General features: G+C 36.4%; 2 protein-coding genes across 3 annotated transcripts in view; both read right to left on the minus strand.

The window, feature by feature from the left end:
- The window catches only part of MAGI2 (membrane associated guanylate kinase, WW and PDZ domain containing 2), a 1338731-nt gene that overhangs the window by 1211488 nt on the left and 110524 nt on the right, over nt 1-16719 (minus strand). The gene's annotated exons all lie outside the window — the stretch shown is intronic.
- LOC132430611 (dihydrofolate reductase-like) lies at nt 10568-11275 on the minus strand. The gene has a single exon (XM_060019858.1). The coding sequence runs from the start codon at nt 11273-11275 to the stop codon at nt 10712-10714; it is 564 nt and encodes a 187-aa protein (XP_059875841.1). The 3' UTR covers nt 10568-10711.

The raw sequence follows: 16719 nt of genomic DNA on the forward strand, positions 1-16719 counted from the left end.
CCAGGCAATATTCCATTCCTTTCTTCTTTTATATTAATGATACATTATATTACAGTGGCTTCCCAGCCCATAGATTTCCATGTAGGTAATATATCGTCTTTATGTACAGGTACACTTCTCGGCCCATTTTACTTCTGTCAGACAAACTGAATTCTTATCAACTGTCTGCACAGACCCAACGGGCTTTCCTTTGGAAGCTTATATAGCTTGACTTCTAAGCCACATTTAGGTCATAAAATAAGTTGCATTATTGCCCTGTATTTTTCTACAGTTCCATATTAATCAGGTTGGTGTTTCATATTATAAAGTCTATATCTATGAAACTACTCTACTGAGAATATTTGTTTTGTTTATTTGTTTTATATGCATACTTTTGGATCATTGTAGCCTTCCAAGCTTCAGTATCTCTTCCTCAAAAAACCTAAGTTTAAAAGTTTAAAGTACTTTTACAATTATAATTTCACTCCACTTTTCAGCAGTTCATTGCTGCTATTAGGAATATACCAATATTTCCAAGTTCCCCATAATTGCCACCCCTATTCGATGTTCAGGAGGCACCACTTAATAAAAATCACTTTGAGTAAGCTTAGTTACACTGTGGGACTTTCAAGGGTAGTCTTAAGAACTTGGTGTCAGAAGGTAACTCATTCACTGAGCCTTTCCAAATCATAAAAACTGAATCTGTGATAGGAATTCTGTTTTCTTAACTTTATGGAAATTAAGAAAAGTCCTTTTATTCTTACAAATGGGAGTGTCTTTTCTCCTTTTTGAAAAACTAAGGCTGCAAGTAGAATTTAGGACCATTGAAATGTTTTCCATTTTAAATATAAATCTTTTTAAACAAGGGAAAGTGCACTTGGGAATCATGCAATATATGCACAGATTATTAAATAATGTATATTATTTCCCTGAGTTAATAAACAAGAGTCTTAAAACATGATACTCAAATCCATTTAAATTATTGATGTAGGCATACAAGTGATTTTATTGGATGTTTAATTAATTTCATAACCAGAGTCATTTTCAAAACATTTTCACATTATATAAAAATATAAGACAATAAAGTTAAAATATACCAACATCAATTAATTTAAAATAATAATAACACTTTCAGCTCAAGCAGAAGAAAATAATTGGCTTAAAAAATAACAGCAAGTCAATATGATAATCTAAGAATTTTAAAGTAATCAATTATTTTTTTTAATTTTATGATAATATACTATGAGTAAACAATGAAATAGATTCGCTATCCAATTACTCATCTATCATCCATTTCATCCACATATAATCTAGTAAACACTTTTGAGAGTCAGCTATGACACTGGACAGAAGAAAGGACTTGAAGTTAGGAGACCTGAACTCACATTCTGGTTCTGCCACTTACTTCTTATGTAACTTTAGTACTTCATTTCCTTATCCGTAAAACAGAGCTAATGTTACCAACCTCAGCGGAGTGTGAATATTGCATAAGAAAATGTATATCTAAGTGTCTAGCACAATACTTATATACTGATAAATGTCAGTGGACATGGCTAAGACTCACATAATAGAAAAATGGTGATTTCCCAACAGGCTGAAAAATCTCATTTTGAATTTTAATTATGTTAAATTTAGAACTTATTCATATATCGTCTCTCACAATTTCTTACATAGAATAATGCTTTCAAATGCAATTTTTATTGTTGTCAAATGTTTCACTAATTGACATCATAGTTGGCATTATGTACTTCTTTTGTATCTCCTTGAGCATTTAGCTCATTGTTATGGTATACCGAGGTGTTCAACAAATTCTATAGGATATCTAGGAAAAGATATAAAAATCAAAATGAAATGGAAAAATATAAGATTAGGGTTTGAAATGAATTGTCATGAAAATTTAAAAAGACAGGAAAATTTTAAAGTCTTTCTTGAAACTTATATGTCTTTAGCTAGTTTATTAATGGGAAAATCATAGTACCTCTGTTGCCTGAATGAGAAAAACAACCGCAGGTATTGGGGTGTAATTTAAAGGAGAATCAGAAACAAGAAAAATTAAAAGAAAGAGTATAAAATTATAATAATTTTACAGGATAGTTTTTCTCCCCTGACTTTCTGATCCACAAGAATTTTTGAGACATTTTGTTAACTTAATCACCTAATCACAAAAACAAAATTAAAACATTGTTCCCAAAATGAAAGCTACTCTCTAAAATTAGCTATCTGAATCTTTGGCTAGTTTTGAGCTCCATTTACCTATCTCAGCCCAGGATTGAAGATTTCTAAGAAAAGTACTCCACAAATAAGGAAGTTTAGAGTGAGTTAATTTAAAATTTGAGACATTTCCTGATGTCACAGCTCTTTACATTCCATTCTACAAGGTATGGCTCTTACACAACAATGTGTTGCATGGACAGGAATTTGTGGGTAGATCACATAGCAGAAAATTTAATGGTTTTGTTGGAAATAAATCTCAGGATGGCTCCAAAGACTGACAGGAGTGGAGTAGGAATACATGATCTTCAATTCTCAGTTCACAGTATGAACTACAACGTGTGACCTGGGTAGGGAGACCTCAAGGGTGAGCCAAAAAAGGGTATGGTAAATGTTCCCGTCAATTAATTTTTCCCCACCACTTTTAGTCTAGAGACTTACATCAAAGAGTGGAAAATTTCCTTCTCCTGACCTCAGTTCTCCAGATGCACTGTTTTTAGATTTTGTCCCAGCATAAGAGTAGCATGATAAAACACAGAGTTACTGTTGCTGACTCTGTGTCATGATAAACACTGAGGTCTAACTATGTTAGACCAAGGTGAGTATATTCACCTGTGTGCCCAGGTACAGCTAAACTGATAAATATTGAGATAGTTCCATACCAGGTGATAATAGATACTGCCCCGAGCCATCTCAGTCCTTCTCTTGATCTCTCCACAATTCAGTCACCACAAAGTAACATCTGGTACTGCAGGAGGCCTTGGTTGTGCACTTGTGTCAGTCATTAAACAATGTGAATTATTCCTGAGACAGACTGTGAAGTGATTCTCTATTAAAGCACACCTGTGTAAGCCCAGGAAGTAGGATTTCTCTTTTAAGGAACTATGGTATCCTTTTGGAAACAGTATTATTGCATTACAATCTCTGCCTCCAGCCATGTTACTCTTGAAATTTCAGACAGCTTAGTTGAAAATCTTTGTCAGAGAACTTACTTGAATATCTTCAACACAGGAGATTTTAAAATGCCAACCACATGATGCTTCCTATCAAAGACCTGTAACTGGGAAACTGTAATGATGATACAGTTTGGCCTCAAGAGTGATTAAATTCTAGTACCCTATCCATCTTTATCAGATTGCTCTTGAAAGTACAATTCAATTATACATGTACAACGTATAATTACAAATAAATTTCAGGGGCTGTTTTAATAACATTCAAATGTGGTCAGAAATAAGTGGTTTTAAAATAGTAAGAAAAAGTCTATTTTAACATTCACGTTGAAATTTCTCAAGCATAAGTGATTTGTTTCTTGGTTTACATTACTGATCTATGAACTGATGAATCATCTTTGCAGAAGAACAACATAAATATAAATGTACATTGTGAAGGTCATTTTCAATTTTGGGGAAGTTCCCCTCTAATGCATGCACATTATTCTGAAGACCTTACAAAATTAACAACATGAATCACTCTCTTAACCAAATGGAAAGAGCTACAATGATTTTAGCAGAGTTTACTTTTATCAGAGCAGATTTTTTAGGCTGTGCTTTCAAACTACATTTCAATTCTTTGCACCGTGCTTGAGTGAATATCAGTAACCATGGTTTATGCACAGAAAAGAAAAAAAATTCCTGCTGTGGTATCACTGATAGTTTGAATAAAGCTAGAGAATTCTCAAGGTCAAGAAGAGAAAAAATTGGAAAATGTACAGTATAAACATTGAAGCAATGGAAGAAATTATAAAGGGAAGGCAGAAATATGTGATAATATAAAATTGCAAAAACTTTGGTACAACAAACAAAAAAACTTAATGTAAGAAAAAGAGTAAAAAATATAGAAAATAGAGAAAAGAAAACCCAAAATATATACTTAGGTAACTGTATTATCTTAAGGATACTACTACATCCTTAATGGACAAAAGATGAGTAAATCTATTTGACAAATTTCAAAACCCAGAATTATATAATATATAAATATATTTCAAATGAAAATTGCACAAAATGCTAATTTAAAATAAGGTAACATTTTTTTCAGTTATTAAGTTACAAACAAAGAAAAAAATTAACTGAAATCTACTGAGGATTTTGGTAACTAGGAACATTATTCTCTATTTATTTTCCCTAGTACTTAAAACCTTTATTAGACAAATACCCCAAATCCACTTAGTTCACTGAGTCTTCAAATTTACAAAAATTTCAAGTGATGTTTATATCTTGAAAGACGTGTGAAATTCATTGTGAATTCTATAGAAATGCAAAAACAAATTGGAGCATATGAGTCTCTGCTGCATTGGCCCTGCAGGGGGCCAAGTAGCAAGTTTAATATTGTGAGCATGCTCCTATACATGTCCAGGGTTTCACTTCAGATGAAGATAAAGAAAATCACAAAGAGGAGCTACAGTGTAAGTCAACAGTACAGAAAGAGATGCACCCAGATTTAAATGAAGTAATCTGAGGAGCTGGTTCAAGTTTGAGATCAAGATTATGTCTTTCTTGATACAATTAAAGGGATGACTTGAATCTGTAAACCTTGACCTATGTTTACCTTGGGTACCTATTACATCACCTCTCAAAAAAGCACAACAGTGAAAATCTGCTGGGCAGAAGTGCTCTCTGTTCTCCAAACTGAACACAGTATCCACAGAGAAAACTATGTCGGACAATGCTCATTCTCAAAGCATATTCTAATCTCTGGCTAAGGAAGGAATACAGGACTCAGTCCTGCCTACCTGCCATAGGGGTGACTGAATTCTTAATTGTGGTGTGGTGTCTGCCTACTAGTCAGACATCCCGGATATGCTCACTTCAGCATCAATACCATTTTGAGCTATATGCAAGAGAGTGAAGCTAGTGACCAGGAACATCTTTCTACCTATTTTTAGGACAAGTGATGACTGAGCTGCAATGACCAGGAAACTTCCCTTGTGATAGTGTCAACCAGTAGGTTTGACATGTGCTAAATGTTCTCCAATGTTAGTCATTTTACAATAGAAAAAAAGACCCTTCCGGATTCATAAATATTAATTATTCCCCTTGGCAAACTACTGCTGTAGTACCGGAATGTTTCATTTTAGTAAGGATAAGACTGTGGTTCTGACCAGCCAGATCAACAGTAGAGATTCTGACCTAAGTTCAAAGAACTTTTAAAATAAGGGTCTTTAAGCTGGGGACTATAAACCAAGAGGGTCTCTTTGGATGAGCTTCAGGGGCCCCATGCAGTTATAGGCACAATGTCACACGTGCATTTCCTGGAGAAAGGTCCTATCACTTTAATCAGATTCTCACAAGTGTTTGGGACCCCCAAAATATATTGTATACCATGTTACACTCTGTAATAGATTTTTGCTCCCTTGAGATCAAAGAGCCTGGAGTTCTCCTGCAAACCAAATTAAGTGAAAGGAGAGCCCTGGAGTTGCTCCTTGAGAGATAGGACTTCTCCATCAACCCATGGAGGTACATCCACTTCTTGGTAAGGGACAGTACATCCTTTACTTTTCAGAAGCATTCAAAGTCAAGCAAAAGACACTAATTTAACAACCACAAAAGTGTGTATGGGCTATCAAAAGTCTATTTGTACTACTTATTATTTTCTTTAGGTTTATAGCCTTCAACTTATCCATGATTCCATGCAGTATACTAGATTTTCTCAAAAGTAAGTACAGAGAAGTGCAGTAATATCTTACGGTTATGTTTTAGCATAAATTATCTTGAGTATCTTTTCAAGAGAAATATTATGTTTACCTCATTATTTTGTTTAAAGGATTACTCAATTTTTAATGCACAATTCTTAAAACTCAGTGCTGTCATTACAAATTGTCCAGCATTTCTAATTTTAGCTATTTCGAAATTGTGTTTTAAAACAATCTTTTTTTATTGTTTTATTGTAAAGATGGTTTATTACCATCTATAAACTGTTAAGTTATATAACAATACCAAGTTAGAATTCTATTGCTTGATTTTTCAACTTTATACAATATCCTTTGACTCCACACTATTACAGATGAGGTATTCAGTGAATACTGTACCTGTGGTATTCAACATATGGTATCGGCATGTTTATTTTTGTAAGAAAGTGCCAAAATACTGTCTCCCTTACTCTCCCAGTTTTTATTTGTATATTTCTAAGTTGTCAAGGCATATACAGTTTATGCTCTGATTTGTCATCTGATCCACATATTTGGTTTAGTCTTATTTCTGTTAATCATATATAGTACTTATCACCAGTTATTTTGCTAAATTTTTCTCTATTATCCCTTGATTGGCTGAAGCTCAGCCTCTGGTAGGTGAACAGTATTTCTAGAGTTGTGCCATATTTAATATTTTTTGTATACTTAATAAAAATCTTGGGTGGACATGAAATCCTTGATTTATACTTTCTTTCCTTAAGTATCCCAGAAGTTTTGGTCCACTGACTTCTAGTGTTCAGTGTCACAGAGGAGAAATCTAAGGACAGTCTGACTTTTTTCCTCTTGTAAGTATTGTGATCATTCTACATGGCTATTTAAAAACTTTATCATTAAAGGCTAATAAATTTACTATGATATGCCTTGAGGACATATGTCTTGGGTACATATCAGAAGAATATGTCTCATTGTTAACTGATTTGGGTCAATTTTCACTGGTACATGATATGTCCTTTCAACAAATAGGATCAGGTATTCTATCCTTTTCACAACTTTTTTCCTCAAGTTATGTTTTCAAATATTTATCCTGTTCCATTGTTTTTGGTGTTCTCCTTGAGGGACTGCAATTATGCATATATAGGGTCTTCTCTGCCTGGTTTATATATCTATCATTTTCTCCTTAGTCCTTTTCAACCTTCCATTTTTATTTTACTTTTTTGCATCTCCTCACTTATATCCTCAGTACCCTTGCTGTGTTTTCTCCAGTGTCTATTCTCGTGACTGCTCTTTTCAATTCTTTTATATTTCTGTGATGATTTTGATTTGTTCTTCTATTTTACTAAAATCTGCCAATTGACACTCCATTTCCTCCCACTGCCTTGTTTTCTCTTTCTTGAGTTCTTGTATTTATTATTCATGGTCTTTGTTCACAGAAGAACTTTCTTTTTTAAAAAAAATTAAAGACAATTTTTAGAGAATTTTTAGTTTTACAATAATATCGAAAGGAAGGTACAGGAATTTCCATATACCCAAAGCTCCCACACATGCATAGGCTCTTCCATTATCAACATCACTCACCAGACTCATACATTTTTTAGCAGGGATGAATCTACACTGACACATCATAATCACCCAAAGTTCATAGTTCACCTCAGAGTTCACTCTTAGTGTTTTACTTTACATGTGTTTGGACAAAGGTACAATGACATGTATCTATCATTATAATATTTTACAGAATATTTTCATTGCCTTAAAAATCCTCTTGGACTTCTCTGGTGGCACAGTGGTTGAGAGTCCACCTGCCAATGCAGGGGACACGGGTTCGTGCCCCGGTCCGGGAAGATCCCACATGCCATGGAGCGGCTGGGCCCGTAAGCCATGGCCTCTGAGCCTGTGCGTCCGGAGCCTGTGCTCCGCAACAGGAGAGGCCACGACAGTGAGAGGCCCGTGTACCGCAAAAAAAAAAAAAAAAAAAAAAATCCTCTGCGCTCTGCTTATTCATCCCTCCCTCCATCCTAAGCCCTGGCAACCACTGATCTTCTTATAGTCTGCAAAGTTTTGCTTTTTCCAGAATGTCATGGAGTTGCAATCATACAGTATGTAGTCTTTTCAGATCGACTTCACTTAATTATATGCATTTAAGCATTTAAGGTTCCTCCATGTATTTTCATGCTTTTATAGCTCATTTTTTAGCAATGAATAATATTTCATTCTCTAGCTTTACCATACTTTATTTAGCCATTCACCTACTGAAGGACATCTTGGTTGTTTCCAAGTTTGGGGAATTATGAATAAACCTTCTATAAACATCCATGTGCAAGTTTTATCGCAAACATGTTTTCAACTCCTTTGGCTAAATATGAAGGGGTGGGATTGCTGGATCCAACTGTAAAAGTATGTTTAGTTTTGTGAGAAAAACCAAAAACTGTCTTCCAATGAGGCTGCACCATTTTTCATTCCCAGAGCAGTGGATGAGAGTTGCTGTTTTTCCACATCCCCACCAGCATTTGGTGGTAGTGTTCCAGAATTTGACTATTCTAATGGGTATGTAGTGATATCTCATTGTTATTTTAATTTGTATTTCCTGATGACATATGATGTGGAGCATCTTTTCATATGCTTATTTGCCATCTGTATATCTACTTCAGAGAGATTCTGTTAAGGTCTTTGGCCCATTATTAAACTGGGTTGTTTATTTTCTTACTGTTTTGAGGGTTTTGAGGGTTCTTTGTATATTTTGGGTAAGAATCCTTTACAGATGTATCTTCTTCATATATTTTCTCCCAGCCTGAGGCTTGTCTTCTAATTCTCTTGATATTGTATTTCATAGAGGAATTTTTAATTTTAATATGGTCCGAATTATCCATCATTTCTTTCCTAGATTGTGCTTTGGTGTTGTATCTAAAAAGGTATCATCATACCCAAGGTAATTTAGGTTTTCTCCTGTCTTATCTTCTAGGAGTTTTATAGTTTTGTATTTAAATTTAGGTCAGTGATCCATTTTGAGTTAATACTTGTGAAGAGTGTAAGCTCTACACCCAGATTCATTTTTTTGCATACAGATGTCCAGTTGTTCTATCAGCATCTGTTGAAGAGATATCTTTCCTACATTGTACTGTCTTTGCTTTTTGTCAAAGATCAGTTGAAAATATTTATGGAGGTCTATTTCTGGGCTCTCTATTCTGTTCCATTTATCTATTTGTCTATTTTTTTTTTTTTTGCCAATCCCACGCTGTCTTGATTACTATAGCTTTATAGTAGATTTTGAAGTTGGGTAATATCAGGCCCTCAACTTTGCTATTCTCCTTCAACACTGTGTTAGAAACCACCATATCAAAATTTTAAAGGCGTAATAAAATGTCAGGTCACAACTTTCATATATGTTCTCCATTATTATACTTTATAATAAGTGCTCTTCATCTGTTGACAAATTTGTTGCTCTCTTTTATATTTTTTCCTAGTAATATTTTTGTGTCTTTTTTTTTGCTTTTTCCCACACATGAACATTTATTAAACATTTTGAGTATTATAAACAATTTGCTTCTTTTACTTAGTAATTTTTGGCATTTTTCCGTCAGTACTTCATTCTTTCTAACTGCTGCAGATGTTACATTTTATAGACATATTGGTTAGTTATTTCTTATTAATCAACATTTGGACTGTTTTCAAGTTTGAAAAAAAAAAAGTTGCAACAAATACTCTTGGGTCCATTTCTTTGCTCAGGATTAATTTCTAGAAGTGGAAGTTCTGGGTCCAAACCCAGAATATTTTGAATTTTATTTGATATTGCTAACTTACACTCTCAAAAGTTGTACCAATTTATAAGGCAGAAAATGCTATTTTTTGGGGGGGGATACTTAATCTAAATCTTTGCTAATGTGATGGGTAAAATGTTTTAATTTTCATTTTTTAATTTTGTGAAGTTTAGTTTCTAACTTACTAATTTTCGTTTCTAGCATATTCATTCTCAATTTATTACCTCTTTGAATTTTTAATTTTAGCCATCATGCTTGATATTAGATTATTCTTTTTTGTAAAGAGCAGCCAATTCTTTTTTTGTCATTGTAACATCCCATGGGATCTCACTGAAGATCAGAAACAAAGTTTTTTAAGGTCTCAGACCACCTCCTTTAACCACCGAAAAGGTAGTCTCATACCTGCCTCTTTACTATCCCTGTGGAATATCCTGGAGTTTTCAACTTATTCACTCCCAGTCTAAGTGAACAAAATTTTTTCCAGAAGTGTGATATAAGGTAATTCACAGTCCCTCTTTTGATCTAACTTTAATAACTGAATGCTAGCTCTTCTGTTTATAATCCATTTCTGACCTGTGGATCCAACTGCCTAGCTCCTAGCTAGCTCTACAGGCTTTGGTTTCAACTCATGCTACCAGGGGACTTTCCCACTTTGGGCTGTCTTGGTAGATATTCTATCCTAGGCAGGTGCTGGTAAACTATTCTTGACCCTTGATGGGCATTCAGGCAGTTACAGCAAGAAATGCTTCACAAATGGTATCTGACACAGTCTAGTTAAGATTGATGCGGAATAAGAGTACTTTGTTTAGAAATAATTATACACAGATCTAAAGTCAACAAAAGTCTCTACAAGAAAAAATAGGTAATTTTGGGCTTCCCTGGTGGCGCAGTGGTTGAGAGTCCGCCTGCCGATGCAGGGGACACGGGTTCGTGCCCCGGTCCGAGAGGATCCCACATGCCGCGGAGCGGCTGGGCCGTGAGCCATGGCCGCTGAGCCTGCGCGTCCGGAGCCTGTGCTCCGCAGTGGGAGAGGCCACAAGAGTGGGGGGCCCGCGTAGCACAAAAAAAAAAAACAAAAACAAAATAGGTAATTTTTTTTGGGGGGGAGAAGGAGGCTTGAAATAGATCAGAAAACGTTTTCACATTAATTGTTCTTTTCATATACTTCAAATTTGTGCTTAATGCCTTTCTCCTCCTGGACATCAGAAGGAACCCCTGGATATTCTGGGAGGAATTTATATTTTTCCAAATCAATTTCTGGAAAAATTGTGTCACCTTCAAATTCCTGCATGATCCTTGTCACAAATAGACTAAGATGGCCTGGCTTGCTCCTGGCTTCCTTGTAAACAGAACTGCCTCCCACTATCCAAACCATGTCCACTTTATTTGTTAATTCTGGTTGCTCGGTGAGTTTTAAGGCATCATCCAGACTTTTGGCAAGAAAATGCACTCCCTGTGGAGGTTCCTTGAGTTCTCTGCTGAGAACTATATTAATTCTGTTCTTTAAAGGTCGATTCTTCTCTGGAAAGGAGAACCAGGTCTTCCTACCCATAATCACCAAATTCTGTTTACCTTCTACTGAAGAGGTTGTGGTCATTCTTTGGAAATACCTGTATTCATTCCTGAGCGGGGGCCAGGGCAGGTCCCCATTCTTGCCGATGCCCATGTTCTGGGACACAGCGATGATGCAGTTTAGCGAACGAACCATGACAGCGGCAGAAAACACTTCCGAGCTAGCACATCACACCGACACGGGGATTACCTGCCAGCTTGGTGCGAAATTTTTTTTTCCCTAGTAATATTTGTGTACCAATCGTCTGCCAGTTCCTTTTTTATTATTTAGCTATTGAAAGGATTAAATTTTCCTAGACAATTAGGCTTTGTGTGCCTAATTTCCTATTAAGTGTGTGTATGATGCGGGGAGGTAGAGATGTGTTTGTGTGTGTGTGTGTGTAAATGTCCAGAACTGCTTTCCAGGCATTACAACTCAGTATCTTTATTCATTTACCTTAAATTCTGATCCAAGCCTGAATTCCTGGGATGGCCATTTACCTAAGGTATTTTCTACATTAAGGGAGCTCTTGCATAGCGTCATCCTTGGGAAATCAAAACCTACTGAACCAGTATTAACTCAAACCTATTATAAATACTATTTACCAGACATATCCAGTGAACTTGACAATTTGCCTGCATCTGACAACACAGGACTCTAGTGGAAAGATCCTTAAGTCTAGGGTTACATGAAGGTAAATTTGGGTACACAGCACTTACATTGTAAGCACTGAGCCAAGAAATGCCTAAAATAATATAGAGCAAGAGACGAGACATTAATAAATGTCAGTTTCCTTCATTCTGTACATTGACATTGGTAGAAATAATGAAACATGAATGTTAAAAAAAAAAAAAAAAGCCTGTAACTTTTAGGCAAGATGTGAGATCTCTTGAACTGAGTATTTGTTGGACAAGATAATGGAAGAATACAAGTGAAGAAGTATTTAATTCCTACATTGGCCTTCAGAAGCTGGTGTAAGCAGTCCATCATCGACAAAAAGAAAAGGAGGTGAGCATATTCCTGTTTATGGAAATACCCCTACCTTCGAAAGGCGATGAGTCATTAAAATCATCACTCCTGGCTAAGGATACTGTGGTGGCCAGAAGAGGCTAGTTCATGAGGACCAGGATGGGGAACTCCCTTATATGATGGTACGATTAAACCTGGACTGGTTAAGGCCCAAAACTGAATTTCTAGCGGGTTATAGTTCTAATGGATTACACTGTTCAGTTGAATTTTCAACAGCTAGAACTGATATGAACTTCCAAGGGCTGCCTTAACTTCTTCCCCAATATACAGGCAAGGTGCTGGGAACCCTGAATTATCTTGCTGCAGAAGAGAGAACTCGATAACTTCTTACATCCAAATACTTGCTATCCTGGTGCTGGGGACCATAGTTCTGCTCCTCAGGTCCAGCCCCTCTTGCTTCTATTACCTAATTAGTGAAGCCACCCTTTCTGGACATGTCCTCTGCCTTTCTGATACATTCCTACTGCAATAGAGACTGATTCCCAGTGGGAACTCCACACAGAGGGCACACCTAACTAAGAGGTTCTTCCCTCTCCTAATCTACATGGCTTACTCATCTCATAATGACATATTTAAGGAAGTTGCAAAGCAATCTGATTGATACATTAATGAGCCAGAAATTTTAATTCTTCCAACTTCAAAAGTTACATCAGCAGAAAGCAAAGGTCCTGGGCCTTGTTTTCTGTTCTATGCAAGAAAACCCCTCCTGTGTTAAGATGCAGTATTATGCTCTCAGCACTGCTAGAGCCTCCATAAAAGAAATGCCCATTGAAACAAAATTGTAGATAAAGACGTGATTTATTCTGTGCCCTAATATCCCTTATAAAAGAAAATAGATTTTCTCTCTCAGTCAATACAAGGACAGTTTTCTTCCATAGATTTACCTACGTGTTTTTTTTTCTATCACACATTTAAAAGGATAGAGCCCAAGATAGTTCTTTTTGGTCTAAGTTTCCAGGAAATCTAGAGTCATATTCAGTGCTCATCTACTTGTGGTAATTAAGTCAACTCAGGTACCAAGTATCACGTACTGTTTTGCTAATCTTGGGTTTCTTGTTTGTTTTACTTTCCCTTCAATTTCAAAACACTAGTCTCTTTACTAAGGATCATGAAGAAACACTTTGAATATTATGATATGATAGGACACTAACAAATCTATTGGTGTACTCCACAGACACTTTTAGTTCTGGCATCTTGCTTCTAACAACCCTTAAGAAGGAGGGAGGAGGCATTTTTACTTTCTTATTCTTGATTTTTGCCAGCCTGATATTCCATCTCTAAAAAATAGCACTGGCCTTCAAACTGCCTAATTATTCTTCTTTTTAATTGTGAAGTTAATGTGTACTGTTAAAATCTGATTAAAGTGAAAAAGTCCACTTACCCTCATTTCCCCGACCCTGCTCTCTGTGGCTAATGACTGTTAGTAATTACTTATATATCATCACAGAAATTACCTCCAAATTGCCTTTTAATTGTTTTTTATTTTCAATAGGTCCCTTCAAGACTATTTTCAATATAGCCAGAATTATAAAATCAAACAAATAATTGAGGATCATTAAACTGTCAGTCAGCATTGACAGAAAAAAAGAACTAAATCAGCAATACAAGGCTCATCAATCTATCAATCTATGTATCTGTATAAAAGCTTCCAGTGTCCAATTAGCTTTACATAGAGATTTCAATTTGAATGATATAATGTATAAACTATTAAATTATAGAATTTTAGATCTGACAGTAACTTTAGAACTAAATTGGCATTATTTCCTTGTTTTATAGATCAGGTAACTAAAGCTATGAGGACTAAATGAACTAGTTCAACAGGATGGACCCAAACCCCTTGACTCCCAACTCTACATGAGACAATGTGGAACTCTGTGAACTAGGATTTTTGCAACTAACTGTAGGTGCACAACAAATCAAGGGAAACAATAAAACAGCCACTGTGTACTTCACTGGTAAGAAAATGCACAATAAATCAGTCCTAACTGTGTCAATAATGTTTGACAACCTGTATTACTCTATGAATAACAAAATAGAATATAGTTGCTCCCAAGATGTTTACAAGCCAGGCGGGGAGGTAAGACATATAAGACATAAATATGTAAAGGAAAAAAAACAATACAAACAAAAATTAGTTCAAAATGACTCACAGATCATGCGTGCTACAGGAATGAGAGGCAGACACCTCAAGTGCATAGTGACTGTGTCGTGAAGGATGTGCAACTTCAGCCAGGCTTACAGGATGAGAGAAAGAAAGAGGTTTCAAAAATAGTCATAATAAACAAAGGTGCAGAAATTTAAAAATGTTTTGGTTTGCTCGGAAAATGATGAGAAGTTGAGTTTGGCTGGAACACTGGATTTGTACGTGTGAAAACTGAGAGGAGTAAGAGGACAGGTATGCTTTGGTGGGTGGAAGACTCTAAAGGGAATATTTGAGAGCTTGGACTTTACTATGCAGTTAGCAGGGAGCCACCAAAATTTATTGAGGAGAGAGGGTAATATAAAAGTGATATTTTTTTCCCAGGTGACTCAGGGAAAGAGCATGCTAGAGAACTGAGGCTGAGGTAAGGGTTGATGTTAGGGCAGCCAGCGAGGAGATGATTCCCAATGGGAGACCTTGGGTACATACAGAAAACATCCCTCTTCTGACAAAAGTTGCCTCTGAATCTTTAATTTCTCTGTTTCACTATATGAGATAGAAGATCTCAAATGAGTAGATGATCTACAGGATGACTCTCAACAATGTCCACAACCATTTTTTACTTACATATTGTTATGGACTGAATTATGTTACAAGGTGAATCCACATGTTGAAGTCTTAAATTCCAGTACCTCAGAAAGTGATCTTATTTGGAAATAGGGTCATTACACATGTAATTAGTTAAGATTAGGTTATACTGAGTAGGGTGTGCCCTAATCCAATATGACTGGTATCCTTATTAAAAGAGGAAACGTAGACACCAATGACACATACACAGGGAAAATGCCATGTGAAGATGAAGACAGAGATCAAGGTGATGCTACTATAAGCTAATAATGCCAAAGATTGCCATCAAATCATCAGAAGGTAGATAAGAGGCATGGTGGAGATTCTCACTGACAGCCCTCAGAAGGAACCAACTCTACCAACACGTTGATCTTAGACTTTCAGCCTCTAGAACTGTGAGACAATAAATTTATGTTGTTCTTAAACCACTAAGCTTGTGGTACTTTGTTACAGCAGTCCTAGAAAATTCATACATGTATCCACATTAGAAGAAAAGAGTCCAGATCTTGGAGCCTGGATTCTGATATTCTCTTGAGACATAAAAAAATGCTACTGGGGCTTCCCTGCTGGCGCAGTGGTTGAGAGTCCGCCTGCCGATGCAGGGGACGTGGGTTCGTGCCCCGGTCCGGGAGGATACCACATGCCGCGGAGCGGCTGGGCCTGTGGGCCATGGCCGCTGAGCCTGCGCGTCCGGAGCCTGTGCTCCGCAACGGGAGAGGCCACAACAGTGAGAGGCCTGCGTACCGATAAAAAAAAAAAAAAAAAAAAAAAAAAAAAAGCTACTGGGCTTCCCTGGTGGCGCAGTGGTTGAGAGTCTGCCTGCTGATGCAGGGGAAACAGGTTCGTGCCCCGGTCTGGGAAGATCCCACATGCCACGGAGAGGCTGGGCCCGTGAGCCATGGCCGCTGAGCCTGCGCGTCCGGAGCCTGTGTTCCCCAACGGGAGAGGCCATAGCAGTGAGAGACGCGCGTACCGCAAAAAAAAAAAAAAAATGCTACTAACTGAATTTGCTAAGTTTAAGAATTGATAAATTTCCATAATGCTTCATTCCTGGCTGTATTCTAAAAAATCTAAGAATTGTGAAAAAGAAGGAGTCTTCTTTAAAAATAAACCTTTGAGGTTCAATCACTACTTGGTTCTAAAGACTTCACATGCCAGTAACAGCTTTTTTATATGCGGTCATAATGAGCATCTTAAATATGCCCGAGTTCAAGATTTTCATTCAATTTGGATCAGTTACTTCCCAGCCAAGGAGATTATTCTTACCCATTACTTCCAAGGTTGCATAGGAAATTGCCAAACGTGAAGAGGTGTTGAAAAATATAAGAATATTACTAAATAACTTGGCAATGATTTTCATTATTAGAGTGCTCCTGGTAAACCATTTCTACATTTTTCTCTTTTTAAAATTATTCTTACATTTAATTAGTCAAATTCAAAGGAAGAATACACAATTCCTCAGTTGGACGAGATGAACAAAAGAGTCCATCCTCCCGGAGAGAACAGTAATACTAACCACTGTGATTTTTCTGAAGGTGCCATTCTGTCCTAATTAGCAAGTAAGAACCATCATTTTATTTTCATTTCCTATGGTCTTTCCCACAAAGCACTTCCTACTTATATTTCTATTCTCATTAGGAAATCACTAATTAACACAAGTAGTTTTACTTCTCCTCAATTATCCTTGCAAATACCCATAATTTCTTATGAACATTTCACCTCTCAGAAAAATCAGTGTACTTTTGAGGTTTCATTTTCAGAGTATACAATCTGAGGTTCATTTTGAGAGTATACAATTTCAGAT

Source organism: Delphinus delphis, chromosome 9 (assembly GCF_949987515.2).
Source record: "Delphinus delphis chromosome 9, mDelDel1.2, whole genome shotgun sequence".
Lineage (NCBI taxonomy): Eukaryota > Metazoa > Chordata > Mammalia > Artiodactyla > Delphinidae > Delphinus > Delphinus delphis.